General features: G+C 48.1%; 1 protein-coding gene across 1 annotated transcript in view; it reads left to right on the top strand.

The window, feature by feature from the left end:
- Tbx5 (T-box transcription factor 5) overlaps positions 1 to 14,786 on the top strand; it is a 47,972-nt gene extending 33,186 nt beyond the window's left edge. Inside the window, exons 7-8 of the mRNA XM_052168374.1 lie at positions 999 to 1,228; positions 14,212 to 14,786. Of these exons, the coding sequence (XP_052024334.1) occupies positions 999 to 1,228; positions 14,212 to 14,786 (805 nt within the window). The remainder of the gene's footprint in view (positions 1 to 998; positions 1,229 to 14,211) is intronic.
- The last annotated feature ends 1,088 nt before the right edge of the window (positions 14,787 to 15,874 follow it).

Genomic DNA, 15,874 nt, shown 5'->3' with positions numbered 1-15,874 from the left:
GGGGTAGGGAAGAAGAGATTGTGTGTACATGAACACAGATACTTACAAACTCCACAAGAGGGTGTTGGATGCCCAGGGAGCTGGAGTTATCATTGGTTGTGATGTGGGTGCTGGGAACCAAACTTAACTACTGAGCCATCTCTCCAGCCTCTGAGGATTTCTTCTTTTTATTGTTGTTCATGATGATGATGATGATGATGATGATGATGATGTGTTTGTGTGTGTGTGTGTGTGTGTGTGTATGTGAGACTGTTCATGGTGAGTGTGATATGTACATGGGGTGTGCTCATACCACAGTGTGCACGTGGAGATCAGGGCAGCACAACTTTGTGGAGTTGGTTCTCTCTTTTCACCTTTACGTGGGTTCTAGGGATTGAACTCAGGTCTCTAGGTTTGTGCAGCAAGCACCTTTACCCACTAAGCCATCTTGTCTGTCCATGAAGTTTATTTCCCTCAGTTTACAGAAGGTAGAAACCAAGCCATAGAGTAGTTCGATATAACAGCATGACAAAGACATCAACTTAAAAGGATCTGTCTGGATTAGAATGACCTAAGGCTGCACCTGATTTTCCAGGGTTGTCTGTTCTACTTGGGCAAAGATAGTGCTTTTAAAAAGTGTTCAGAGGTTAAGTCTAAATGTCTAGGCAGTGCATCCAGCTTTTATCTCGGATAGTTCAAAGATATTCAGATGAGAGGGAATAATTTCCCATGTGGCATGGGATTCTGAGGTGACCTTGCTTTTCTGACTGTAATAAGTCTGTTTTTAGACCTACTTGCCTGGTGTACAAGACAGGAGATGTGAGTGCTGGACACACATTCATGTCCTGGGACTCCAGGAGTCACTGACCTGTGGATCATCAAAGACCACCCTGCCCCCACATTAGTTTCTTATTTTGTTGACCTTTCTGTTGAACGCATTGACACAAGAATCAGCAAGGAGGTGAAATTCCCTCACAGCACCAGCAAATGTATTTTTCTCTTTGTCTTCTTCCTTTCAGTAAAGAGTACCCTGTGGTTCCCAGGAGCACCGTGAGGCACAAAGTTACCTCCAACCACAGCCCCTTCAGCAGCAGCGAGACCCGAGCTCTCTCCACCTCTTCCAATTTAGGGTCCCAGTACCAGTGTGAGAATGGTGTCTCTGGCCCCTCCCAGGACCTTCTGCCCCCACCCAACCCATACCCACTGGCCCAGGAGCACAGCCAAATTTACCACTGTACTAAGAGGAAAGGTGAGTGTGGCAGGCCTGCTGGGGCTTAGCCCTAACTGCTTGCTGCCATGGTGGCGGGGTGGGCTCGGAAGGAGTGCTCCCACCCTGATGTGGTAGTGCTCCCCACCCTGAGGGGGTAGTGCTCCCCACCCTGAGGGGGTAGTGCTCCCCACCCTGAGGGGGTAGTGCTCCCCACCATTGGTGGTAGTGACCACCATGGGGAGGGGAGCGCACAATGACATTTGTTTGCTTATTATTTATTTATTTTTAAGTAAGTGACACAAATACAGAGGTGATAGGAAATTCAAACCATGTAGGTAAAAAGTAAGAGGTTCATTTAGTATATCTCTCAGTTCAGCCTCTCCCTGGAGAAGCTATAAAATGTCCAGATTTACTTTAGTCATTTGTAATGCATACATGTATGTAGCACATGTACACATACATATACACATACATATATATGTACATATACACATCAACACATACATAGACACATTTATAGACACAAACATATACTCATACAGACACATACATGCACACACACATATATACACAAATGTATACACACATACACATATACATATATATACACATACACACATATACAAGTACGTATACATATACACATACATATATACAAACATACATTCATATATACATATACATATACATATACACATACATACACTCAAACATATAAACATCCATATACATACATACCATTACACATATACACACATATACACATACATACACATATAGCATGCATATACTCACATATACACATACATATATACACATACATACATAACATGCACATACATGCACCGATACATACACTCAGACATATAACATATACATAATACACACATACACACATAACACACACACATATATACACATAAATACACATACACACATAGAGACACATATATCACACTCATTATACATGCATAACACACACATAGCATACATACAGCACACACTCCTTTATCAAATGAGAAATCAATGATTTTTTTTCTAAGCTGTCTGAACCAAAGGGCGTGTCAGGAAAAGAAGCATCTGCCAGCCCCTTTTGGGAGCCAGAACCACCATAGTTTACATGTACAGTGTGGTTGAGTTTAGTTTATCTGAACATTTGTGTCTGTGTGTTTTAATGCAAGGTCTCATTCTGTAGGCCTGGCTGGCCTATAATTTGCAATCCTCCTGCCTCAGCGTCCTGAGTGCTTATCCTCCCTGGGTTTCCTCACTTTGTAAATGGTGACGGGTATCTCAGAGCACCTGATGCCCGTCAACACCCAGCAGGTTGAAGCTATCCCAAAGAGGTGACATGTAGTCACTGTAGATAGAGTCCCTGGAAGAAATGAAGACATGGTTGTTATGAGGCCCACCCAGGGTGGAGATAGCCTCCACCCAACGGCCTTCAGGGCCAGACCCCAGGGACACAGCTCACCTTTGGGAGTTGGGAGCTTCCTTTATGAATATGGGCTTGTGGCTTTAAATGAGATTGTAATTCGAGCTCAGGATGGTATGTGTCTTGTGGATTGATATGAAGGTGCAGGCCCGCGCGCGTGCGTGCGTGCGTGCGTGCGTGCGTGCGTGCACTGTGTGATTGTCTGGGGCGGGCTCATTTAGTGGCCCACCTTGTTATTCTCAACAACCTAAGTCATAGTCTGGCCTGCTACCCCTCCCTCCAGAAGCACCAGTTCTGCCCCTTTAGAAGTCCAGCAACCTGTTTTTGGACTTTGGTTAAGTTCTTCACCAGCAGGCGCCATCAGCAAAGCTGCTATAGTAGAATTCTCAGGAGCTGGGCTTCCTAGAGGAAGGAAGCCAGGTCTGACTGACTTACCCGAATGCCCCGTCCTTGTGTTTGGAAGGGGAGACATGCTGGCATTGGTCCTTGCCTGGGGATGATGTCTGACTTCCAGATGGACCCAAATCCATTCAAACGCCTTGGATCTCCAAGGCCTGAACAATGTCACCCAAACAGCCCCCAGCCCGGCTCCCCCCACATCCGCCCCCGAGTGGGCTGGATACCAGATGCGGCAAGCTCGTCCTTTCCCTCAACTCTCAGAGAGGGAACGCGTATCCAAGGAGGAGTTCCTGTTCAGATAGCCTTCCTAGTGTGACAGCTAAAAGGGTCCTTGCTTGACTTGGTCTCTGAGTAAGTCTTCTCTCAATGTAGGTATGAGGAAGGTTTCTGACAGGTGGTAAACTGAGGCACAGAAAAGGGCTCATGGGTTTTGCCTTCTAAGACAGGGTCTTACCATTTATCTCAGGCTGGCATCAGTCTTTAGATGTAGCCAGGCTGGTCTGAAACGTGTGTAGCTCAGGCTGGCCTCAGACTCCCTGCATAGCCCAGGCTGGCTTTGAACTCTTGTCTTCTGCCTCCACTTCCCAAGTACTGAGGTTGCAGGCACACAACCCGATATCCATGCGCTGGTGTTTCGTGAAGGTGGAATTAGAAGGTAAAAGCCCTGTTTGTGTGCTCTGTGCCTTGCGTTGCTCACGTCCGTGCGTCCTTGTCGGTGACACAGTCGCTACATTTAACATGTCATCTCCTGCGGGGGACTGTGGTGGGAACGGGTCTTACATGGCCATAAAGAGCTTGGCAGGTTTGCATTAGGGCGCTCTGTCGATTAAATTAATGCCAGATTGAGGGTGGAGAGAGAGAGAGAGAGGGAGGGGGAGAGAGGGGAGAGAGAGAGGGGGGGAGGAGGGAGGGAGGGAGGAAGAGAGAGAGAGAACCAAACCCATTTGGGGTCAATAGTTATAGCATCATCCTCAGCCACGCCCTCTGTACAGATGTGGCGGGAAGGCCAGGGGAGGCCACCTCCTTGGTTAGTTGACCTTCAGATTCCTCAGGTGAATTTGGAATCAACATAGCAGGGCTGGAGAAGGGTCTGCCCGCCCATCGCAGAAAGGGCTGTGACCCCTGGCAGCTTGCAGTCGGGTGACCCCTGGGAATTTGATCGCTTCACCTTTCTGGGCCTTGAGTACCTCTGATGCAGGTCAGGGATAACTGTAAGCCCTACCTGTTACATTGATGAGGAGATGAGATGAGAGGCTACATGGGAAGTACCTGGTCTGCTACTGGTATGGATGAGTACACCCCAAATATCTGTGATTGCTTCCCTATCCTGTACAGAAGACATGCTGTCCCAAGCAGCACACTGGCCCAAGCAGGCTAAGCATTGCCTAAGTGATGACAGAACTGTTAAAACTGCAGTAGGGTCTGGACTGAGAGCTCAGTCAGCAAATGTTCCCCTTAAAAGCTTGACCCCCCAGAACCCATGTACAAAAGGAGCCAGGTGTATGAGCATCCACTTATAAGCCTAAGGCTGGAGAGGTGATGGGTTTGCTGGTCAGACAGCCAGAAAGTTCCAGGTTCATGAGGGACCCTGTCTTAAAAACCAAGATGGTCCCTGAGGAGTAACAGCTCAGGCTATCTCCAACCTCCATGGACAAGACACATGCAAACATGAACACTTACACACATACACACACACACACACACACACACACACTCTCTCTCTCTCTCTCTCTCTCTCTCTCTCACACACACACACACATGCACACATGCATACACATGCATACACATGCATACACATGCATACACATGCATATACACATGTGCACACACAGTAACAGACACACACATACATATACACACAGTCACAGACACACACACACACACACACACACATGCACACGCACGCACGCACGCGCGCACATGCACAGGCACAGGCACAGACACATACATACAGAGTCGCAAAATTGCTCATTAATATCAAATTGTAAGAACAGCCTGGGTATGGAATTGTGGACAGTGGGAGGCAGCTAGGAGAAGGGTAAGAGACAGGAGATATGTATCCTTTCTGGGGAAGGGTTGTTATGTGGGTGCCCAGATCAAAGGGCAAAGGGTAGAGAAAGAAGACTGGAGAGATAGGCGGGGCCAGCTGGATGCCCCCCTAAGCCATTTCCATTAAAGCCCCCCGTGTTATCTGAACAGCTATGGGAGACCGTCAGGGGGGTCAGCGGCCTGCAAGTGTCAAGGCTAGTGGTTGTGTTTAGCAGCACCACTTTGCTGTGATAGGAGGGGACAGAAATGACATCAGACACCTGTTGAGAGGGAGAGGAGACCGTGGATTGTGAGGCCTGCCATGGCGGCTCAGAGTTGCAGAAGTGAGAGGAACCAGGATTTGGGGACTGGCTGCAGATAAGAACGTGAGAAGAAAATGTTCCCCTCTGTCCCTTCAGGTTGGATGCTAGAACTCAGACAGATGGACATCTTTCCCCAAAGTCCCTAGCTACTGAGCGGCCTGTCCCAAGTGCTTCAGTGATGTCAGTGGCCTTGGGGCGCGCGCTCGTGTGTGTGTGTGTGTGTGTGTGTGTGTGTGTGTGTGTGTGTGCGCGCACGCTCTGAAGAAAGCCTCTTGTCTTCCCAGAAACCTCTGCTCTTCTCACCTCCTTCCACACTTCCACCCCCAAAGGGAGATTGGGTATCAGAGAAGCCAATGGGGTCACAAGGCAATTCATCATCAGTCCCCACAGTGTGAGGAGATAACAAATCGGGAGGCTTCCTTCCAGTTTGGGACTCCCTAGGAGTGATAACTCCGTGGGTGGTTTCCCCCCTGGCCCCAGCCCGGCCCTGCTATCTGACTTCCTCTCATTGTCTGTCTGCCTTGCAGCCAGCCCAGGAGCCAGGCCCCATGCAATGTCACAGGGCCCAGAGGGCCAGCAGCCTCCTCTCCTGTTTGGACCAGGCTGTCTCCAGCCTATCTCTCCTCCTGGATGGAGTCAAAAAAGCTGGGCAGGTCTTTTATCAATGCCACTCAATCAAAGCCAGGATCCTAGGACTGGGAGGGAGCTCTTGTTAGTCTTTCCTCCACTACCCTGACTCTCGCACCATGCTTTCGTCAGCAAACAAACAGACCCAAATAAAGATGTAGCAAAGACATTATGGCACTGCCTATCAAAGGGAAGATGGGGATGGGGAGGGCAGGGGGAAGTGGTACTGGAAATGATTCCACAGTGTGCTTTTCTCCCCAGGCTGTGAGGTTTGTTTTTAGTACTTTACATGTAGTCTGTGTGTGTGTGTGTGTGTGTGTGTGTGTGTGTGTGTGTGTGTGTGCACTTATATGTCCTGGTAAAGCTAAGCATGCAGAGTTCAAGGGACAACTTGCAGGAGTCCACTCAAGCCTTCTGCTGTGAAGATCTCAGGTTGCCTGGCTTGTCAGCAGGTGCCTTTACCGACCTGACCTGACACTGTGTGTTTTTAAAGGCAACATCAGGGTCTTCCCTTAAATTGAATTATTCAGGGCAGCCTGAGTTGAAGAATACCCTATCCTCACCCCTTAGGGGACAAATTGTGTACCATGCACAAATATCAGAGTCTAAGGTTAGGTGATGATGGACAGAGCCAGGTGAAGTCATCAAATACTGAGAGCACTCACATCCCAGGCCCTGTCCTGAGAAAGCAAGCAGGGGAGAGATCTGCTCTTAGGAAACATGCATTCTCATGGGGTAGACAAGTAGGGGAGCAGCAGATAAACTCACAGTGGTCGAGGGGTCTGAGCTACGGTGTTTTCATTTTAACTTGAGATTTTCCCATGATACCATTCCAGTGTTTCCATTTTAACCCAAGTTCTGAGAGTTTGGAGCATATATATTCAAAATCTGTTCTCCATTTATTTATATCTCTATCCAACCACCCACGTGTCTAGGAATCCATCTATTTGTTTATCCATCCACCCACCCACCCATTTGTCCATTTGTCTGTCTATGCAATCATCCATCCAACCATCCATCTACCCATCCATCCAACCATCCATCCATCCATTCATCCATTCATCCATCCATCCATCCATCCATACATACATACATACATACATTCATCCATCCATCTACCCACTCGTCCATTCATCTATTTGTCTGTCTATCTATTCATCCATCCATCCACCTATTTATCTACCCACCAGCCTCTTTATTCTTTCATTTACCCAACTATCCTATCCATTTACCAGTCTATCCACTCACCCATTTATCCATCCATTCACTCATCCATTTACTTATCTATCTGCCCATCCATTTATGTATCTATCCACCCTTTTATCCATCCATCCATCCATCCATCCATCCATCTGTGTTAAGTGTTATAACCCTCCATGTTGGTTGAGCCTGTTGAGTTACATTAACAGCAGAAAGCCCAGGGCCACCTGTCCTCACTGTTTTGTGACTCAATAGGTCTGAATTACAGTCCTGACTCCTTGCAGACTCCTTATCTGAGACCTCCATACTTCTGGCTTCCAGAGTCTCTGTCTGTGGAAACACCACAACATTTGCCTGTGTGAACTCAGCCGGCAAGGGATGTGACCCACTTGGGAACTGTGACCATATTTGCTCAATGGGATCAGTGACTTAAAAAGTGGCTCTGGGAAGCTTCCAGCTCTGGAATCCACCCAAATACCTCAGAGCGTTGGATGACCTTCAGAGAGCCATCTGCCTAGTCTGCTGAGAGAGAAAGCTGGAGAGAGGGAGTAGACATGGGTTATGCCGAGAGATAAGATTTAAAGTAAGAGATTCCAAGTGCTGGGCTGACTCACTGGCTAAGGCAGACAGACTTGGTATTTCCTTAATTAAACCTAAGGAGGAGTTTGGGGACTGTCCCCATGCACAGTTAGGGACGGCACTTGGAGCAGTTCAGGCCTTTATCCGTGGCTACTTGGAACATAGGTGTTGGAGCCATGATGCTACATGCCTTAAAGCCGGTGTTCTGAGTTCATTTAAATGATTTTATCCAGAGTTAAAAACAAAACAAATGCTGGGCAGTTGTGGCGCATACAACTTGGGAGCACTTGGGAGGCAGAGGCTGGTGGATTTCTGAGTTCGAGGCCAGCCTGGTCTACAGAGTGAGTTCCAGGACAGCCAAGGCTACACAGAGAAACCCTGTCTCGAAAAATAACCACAACCAAAACCAAACCAAAACAAATAAATAACAAACACATACTTCTAGAAAATTCCAAAGGAGTAGGGTTTCCCACAGTCATTGAGGTGGCCAGACTCAGGAAGAACTTCCCTGTTCAAGAGACTTAGCAGAGTTTCAAGTGTTGTTGACCTTTTTTCCTACACACCCTATGCCTCTCTGAAGCAGAATCGTCAGGTCTCTGGCTAGTCCCACCGGAACACTCGACACCTGGTTAGGGCTCTTTGCACAACCAGGGAAGCTGAACTCCGCCCAGACTATTAAAAGACTAAAACCACATCTTCCCCAGACAAACTCATAAGAGATTACACGGGGTGCACTGATCATGCGTGACCTGAAGTTTAGATCCTGTGATGAAGCCTGGGAGGCATCTGAGCATCCTCAGCTCTAGCTTTCATCAGGAAGCCAGCTTTGCAGTTTCTCTGAGCATTCTGGATGAGATATTTCTGGCTATTACAGACTGGAATGCATAATTTTACGATTTTCCAAACTGTGTTCCGACCTTTTTCTTATTATTCTCCCTACAACCCCTGTTTAAACTTGTAATGAATCTGGAAGGGATCAGAAACTTAAAAAAAAAAAAAGTTCCTTTTTTCCTTTTTTTTTTTTCTCCTGCCAAGAGTACCCTGCAGCTGCACTTTCTGTTGTTGAAAAGGGGAACGCCCTAGTTAATAATAATAATAATAATAATAATAATAATAAAAAGAGTCCAAAGCTGTGAACCCAGCAATAGTGAGATCTTTGGGTATAAGGTCTGGTGGGCAGAAGGAAGATGGGAAGGAATCAAGGTGGCAGACGGGGAAATGAGCGGAGGGTGGCACTGCCAAGAGTCCAGAAATCCTAACCAGCTGAAAAGCAGGGGTGGAGGGTGGGGGTGGGGGTGGGGGGAGGAGAACACCGCAAAACATCTGGATGTCTTCAAACATCTGCATGGTTGGCACTGTGTGCACAGGACACCTGCAAGAGTGACTGCTGTTTTCTTAGGGGTGGCGTTTTGACTTTTTTGATATAAATGCTCCGGTACCCCATAGGGTTCCCAGATGTGTTGCAGAACGCCCACCTAAAACCAAATGTGCATGTTGTTAGACAGGTACAACCCATGCTGTGTGGGGAGGCATCTGAGCTGCCCACTGGCGTCACCCGGGGAAGGTGGTTACCAGTGTCGCTGTGTGGCAGAAGCCAGATCTACACTTATCTATCCAGTTGAGGGTCTGCTTTTTTAACCGGCCCAAAGACTTCACTGATGTGTGAATGCTCACACAAAGCCTTATGTTCTAGTAGTTTCTCTAAGTGACAAAATACTTAGTTTTCTTCACGTGCTGCCCCCAGTTGGATGGAGTGGGGCTAGGGTACCATGCATCTGCCTGGCTCACAGCTCCATCCAAAGCACCTGGCACACTGCCTGGCACTCTGCAGAACTCAGGGAATGCTGGCAGGATAGCCAGGTGGTTGACATTGGCTATTGGAAAGCAGGCATCGTAGGCTCAGGAAGTCAGCTCCTACTTGGCTTCCTGTTTCTGTCACTCTGAGGTGAACTGCCTTCTTCTGAGAAATGGGAGTGTCTTAGTCAGGGTCTCTATTCCTGCACAAACATCATGACCAAGAAGCAAGTTGGGGAGGAAAGGGTTTATTCAGCTTACACTTCCACACTGCTGTCCATCACCAAAGGAAGTTAGGACTGGAACTCAAGCAGGTCAGGAAGCAAGAGCTGATGCAGAAGCCATGGAGGGATGCTACTTACTGGCTTGCTTCCCCTGGCTTGCTCAGCTTGCTTTCTTATAGAACCCAAGAGCACTAGCCCAGAGATGGCACCACCCACAAGGAGCCCTCCCCTCTTGATCACTAATTGAGAAAATGCCCCACAGCTGGATCTCATGGAAGCACTTCCCCAACTGAAGCCCCTTTCTCTGTGATAACTCCAGCCTGTGTCAATTTGACACAAAGTCAGCCAGTACAGGGAGCAAAGACAGACACTTTGAGGGGTTGCTGTAAGTTCAAGTAGGGGGTCACTCCATAAGTGTTTATTAAGTAGTTCATTCCTCACGTGTCGTCCAATGTCAAGCTTTATGACTCCTGACCATCCTTGAAAGACACATGGGAGAGACAACTTCCTTTTTATTTATACTCCTCAAAGACAGCATAGTTTCCTCCCATCCCCACCCTTCCTCTTCCCTTTCCCCTTCTCTTGCCTCCTTTCTTCATTCCCTCCCTCCCCTCCTTTCTCTCCTTCTTCCCCCTTCTCTTCTTCTCTCCCTCCCCCTCCTTCTCTCCCTCCTTCCCTCTCTCCCTCCTTCCCTCTCTCCCTCCTTTCCCCCTCCCTCCTTCCTTTTCTTTTCTCCCTCCCTCCTTCCTTCTCTTCATCCCTCCCTTCCTACTTCCCTCCCTCCTTTCCTCCTTCCTTCTTTTTAGGTCTTCTAAAGCAAAACAGTTGCCTTTCACTGAGCCCAGACAAGCACACAGCTCTTGGGCCTGCACCTTCACATCAAGTCACAAGACACACCCCATCCTGAGCTCGAATTACAGTCTCATCTAAAACAGAGAAGACAGAGGTTAAATAAGGAGCCCATATTCACAAAGAAAGCTCCCAACTCCCAAAGGTGAGCTGCATCCCTGGGGTCTGACCCTGAAGGCCATGGGGTGGAGGCTATCTCTACCCTGGGTGTGCCTCACAGCAACGGTCTCTTAATTTCTTCCAGGGACTCTATCCACAGTGACTACATGTCATCATTTTGGGATAGCTTCAGCCTGCTGGGTGTTGATGGACATCAGGTGCTCTGAGATACCATTTACACAGTGAGAAATCCAGGGAGGATAACCATTCAGGAGGCTAAGGCAGGAGGATTGCAAATTATAGGCCAGCCTGGCCTACAGAATGAGACTACATGTCATCTCTTTGGGATAGCTTCAGCCTGCTGGGTGTTGATGGGCATCAGGTGCTCTGAGATACTATTTACACAGTAAGAAATCCAGAGAAGATAAGCACTCAGAAGGTTGAGGCAGGAGGATTGCAAATTATTGGCCAGCCTGGCCTACAGAATGAGACCTTGCATCAAAACACAGAGACACAAACAAATGTTCAGATAAACTAAACTCAACCACACTGTACATGTAAACTATGGTGGTTCTGGCTTCCAAAGGGGGCTGGTGGACGCTTCTTTTCCTGAGACAGGTCCTTTGATTCCTTTCCTTTCTTTCCCTCCCCCTTTCCATCCCCTTCTCATTTCTACACACACACACACACACACACACACACACACACACACACACACACACACAATCAAATCTAGAGCATATCCTCAGATGCAAATGTAATTTTTCTACATGTGTTAATTAGAAAGAGATCAGAAAATGAGAAAAATGACCTCCAACCCTTGGGGAAGTCAAACTCTGCCTGAGGAATGGATGTTTTTGAGATGACGCCTTGGCATATATATCCAAGTATGGCCTCCCCAAGGAAGCAGCTGGAGGCAGTTAGAGACCAGGTCTTCCATGAGAGTGAGTTGCTATGTTGTCCCAGCAACAAGGGATGTTCTGAAGGTTATTACAGGATTTTTGACACCAACCTTTCTTCTTTCTCTTCCTTTTTTGTCGAGAGTTTATGTGCATACATGTTTTGACCAAATCCATTCTCCAACTCTCTTCTTTATTTTATCATGGAATGAATGACGCCCATATTGCTAACCTGTATCCTTGACTATGACTTGGGAGGTTGGATTATCCACAGGCAACACACCAACAGAAGAATCAGATCCTTGTCCAAATGTCTCGAGGGCTGTCAGCCTGGGTATTGCTGGTCTTAAGATGTTTTTGACCCACTTTAGAGTGGTAGAAAACTGTGTGTGCATACTTTTCAAAACATCCCATTCCAGAGAATTTGTCTAGGAAATGGAGCTAACCCACACAATGGTTAGCTCCCATGAGGGCCAATGGCCCCAGAGTGCCTAAGGGAGACTCTTCTGAGGATGAAGTTATCTCTATTACCCTGTACCAGGACTAATGAGTGGGTAGAGGAGAGGTGTGATCCAATTCATAGGAGACAGCAATGCAGGGGTCTGTATTGACTCAACAGCTAGTGAAGGGGATTTGCTCCAAATTCCATCCATCTACTCACCCATCCAGCATTCATCCAGACTACAACCATCCATCCACACATCCATCCGTCATTTATCCAGACTACAACCATCAATCCACACATCCATCTAGCTGTCCATCTATCCATCCATCCATCCACATATCCATCTAGCTCTCCACCCATTCATCTCTCACTTCTCTATCCACTCATTACCCAATCACCGTCCAACTACCCATCCAGTATTCACCCACCTCTTCATCCATCATCCATGCATCCAGCTGTTCTCCCACATACCCATCCATCCATTATCCAGCCACCTATCCATCTGTGATCCATCCATCCATTCATTCATGCGTTTATCCATCTATCCATCCACTCATTCATGTATCCATCCATGCATTTATTCATTTATTCATCTTTTATCCAGCCAATCATCCATCCACCCATCCATCCATCCACCCATCCATCTAACCACCCATCCACTCATCCATCCATCCATCCATCCATGCATCTAGCTGTTCACCCATCCACCCATCCATCCATTATCCAGCCACCTATCCATCTGTCATCCATCCATTCATCCATGTGTTTATCCAACTATCGATCCACTCATTCGTGTATCCATCCATGCATTTATTCATCTATCCATCATTTATCCAGCCAGTCATCCATCCACCCATCCATCTATCCATCCATCCCTTTATCCCACCCACCCATCCATCCATCCATCTAACCACCCATCCATCCATCCATCCATCCATCCATCCATCCATCCATCCATCCATCTAACCACCCATCCACTCATCCAACTGTTCCTCAGCCACTCATCCACCCATCCATCATCTATCTACCCTCCTATAGCTACCATTCCTCCACCCACTAACCCATCTATCCGTCCACCGCTCATCTACCCACCCACTGCATGGGTATCTAATGTTTGCTTCACGTATTGTGACACTGATGAGCAGATGCTTCATAGTGAGACAGCTGGGTCACCAGCCACAGATCCACCATTCTAGCCACTGTGGGAGTCCCTGGGCAAGCTTCCTAACCTCCGCGTCCCTTCTCTCTCATGTATGAAATGGGACTAACCCACTTCGAACATTTGCTATGATGACTGAGTGGGTCACCTTGTGAGAAGTGGTTAGAACAACCAGGCATCACCAGCACTGTGTGTGTGTATGTGTGTGTGTGTGTGTTTACTGTTGTTGCTGGTCCTACTGTTATATCTCTTATTGTTGCCTAAATGCCAGATTTGGGAGGATAGACAGTTGGATGTGGTAATGTACTACCAATCACTATCATTAATAATAAGGCCAGAATGTAGTTGGTTGGTAGAGTGCTTGCCTAGTATAGCTGAAAGTCCTGGGTTCAATTCCCAGAACCACATAAAACCAGGTATGGTGGTGAGTGCTTTTAATCCTGGCTCAGGGAAAGGGGAAGGAGAAAAGTTAGATGTTCAAGGTCCTCCTCAGCTAAATACATACATTAAAGCTAGCTTGAGCTATACAACAACGTGTTGATGATGATGGTGTTGTTGGGGATGATGATGATGGTGGTGGTGATAGTGGTGGTGTTGGTGTTGGGGAGGGTGTTGATGGTGATGATGGTGACAGTCCTGATGATACGGTGTTTTATAGCACTTTTTGGTACCAGACTCTGAATCAGTTGATTATTGGACATCTTTTCCTATTTAATGTTCAATGGTTCCCCTCCGTAGGAAGTACTGCAGAGGACTTGGTTTCATTTTACAGATGGCGAAGCTGAATTAACCCAAGGTCAAGACTGTGGCTTAAAACTCACAGCACAAAGGTGTGCCCATGCCACGTGTTATCTTGTTCTGTCAGAACGGAGGCTGGAGCTGACAGCCTCCAGTCTCAGGCCTAGTGGCTGTCTTCTGGTTCTGTCTGTGGTGTGGGGTAACTAATATCTTTCCTGTCTTTGCAGATGAAGAATGTTCCAGCACCGAGCACCCCTATAAGAAGCCATATATGGAGACATCCCCTAGCGAGGAGGACACCTTCTATCGATCCGGCTACCCCCAGCAGCAGGGCCTGAGTACCTCGTACAGGACAGAGTCGGCCCAGCGGCAGGCCTGCATGTACGCCAGCTCCGCCCCACCCAGCGAGCCCGTGCCTAGCCTGGAGGACATCAGCTGTAACACGTGGCCCAGCATGCCCTCCTATAGCAGCTGCACAGTCACCACAGTGCAGCCCATGGACCGTCTCCCTTACCAGCACTTCTCTGCTCACTTCACCTCTGGGCCCCTGGTCCCTCGGCTGGCTGGCATGGCCAACCACGGTTCTCCACAGCTCGGCGAAGGGATGTTCCAGCACCAGACCTCAGTGGCCCATCAGCCTGTGGTCAGGCAATGCGGGCCTCAGACTGGCCTTCAGTCTCCAGGTGGCCTCCAGCCCCCCGAGTTTCTCTACACTCACGGCGTGCCCAGGACCCTCTCCCCCCACCAGTATCACTCAGTACACGGCGTCGGCATGGTGCCAGAGTGGAGCGAGAATAGCTAAAGGCTGACCTACGCCAGAGAGGAGGTATGGGAGGCGGGGGAGAGAGAGAAAGAGAGAGAGAGAGAGAGAGAGAGAGAGAGAGAGAGAGAGAGAGAGAGAGAGAGAGAGAGAGAGAGAGAGGAAAGGAGAAGTGAGGGACAGTAGCATTTCGAAGCTCTATATCCCCCGTTGTAACCTCCTCCTTACCCGCAGAGCTCCACAGCCACTGATGAGATCAGCGGCCCGAAGCCACCATTCCAAAATCGTGACTCGGTGTCTCAGAACCGACAGGACGAACAGAAAGAGAGACGAGTCCCACCCTGCCCCGCGCCCACTCTCATCCAACCAGGAATACACACAGTGCCCCAGACATGTTCCCCGATTGTTTCTCTTGGGTTCTAGACCATACTGCCTCACTGAGTGTTGGACCCCGGCGCACGGTGAGAGGCACTCTGTGTCTCGGTGTTAATGTTGACTTTGTTATATAATAAATAATAATATATTTTTTCTTTGAAATTTTCTTACTGGGACCCAGTCCCTTGAATGGAGGGAGAGCAGAGACAGAGATGTCTCAAAACACGTACTTTTGGGGATTTCCTCCGATAAACGAGCTAAAATGTACATCGGCCACCCTCCTCTAACAAAAAAATACCTACCTCCGTCATGTGAGATGTCTACGAAGGTCGCAGGGTTACCTGCTAGTTTTTGGATTGGGTTTTGCTTTTCCTCCTTTTGGTTCGGTTCTGCCTTCCCCAGCACGATGGGATTCGGAGTTGCCTTCTACTGAGCAGCTGGAGCTAGGATGTCGGGCTCAGTCTGACATCCTGCCTCCTCAGCATCATTTCTTCCCAGCTCCAGGTCTTTCCGAGCCATCTGTGGCTAAAACGGGGCCTAGAACTCCTCAGCCTGGAAACCTTGCTTCGATAAACTGAAAGAGCCCTGGGTGACACAGGAACAGAACTGTGACACAGAGCAGGGGTGCAAGCTCCCCGCTTACGTGTTGTAGGGGAGGAAAAAAAAAAGAAAGTGAAAATAAATATACTTTGTGATTAAAAAGAAAATGAACATGCCGTCAGCGCCAGCCCCAGGCTGGCTCAATCCTCTTCTGT

Source organism: Apodemus sylvaticus, chromosome 22, assembly GCF_947179515.1.
Source record: "Apodemus sylvaticus chromosome 22, mApoSyl1.1, whole genome shotgun sequence".
NCBI classification, from domain to species: Eukaryota; Metazoa; Chordata; class Mammalia; order Rodentia; family Muridae; genus Apodemus; species Apodemus sylvaticus.
Note: the sequence above shows the minus strand (reverse complement) of the source record. Positions and strands in the feature narration are given on the sequence as shown.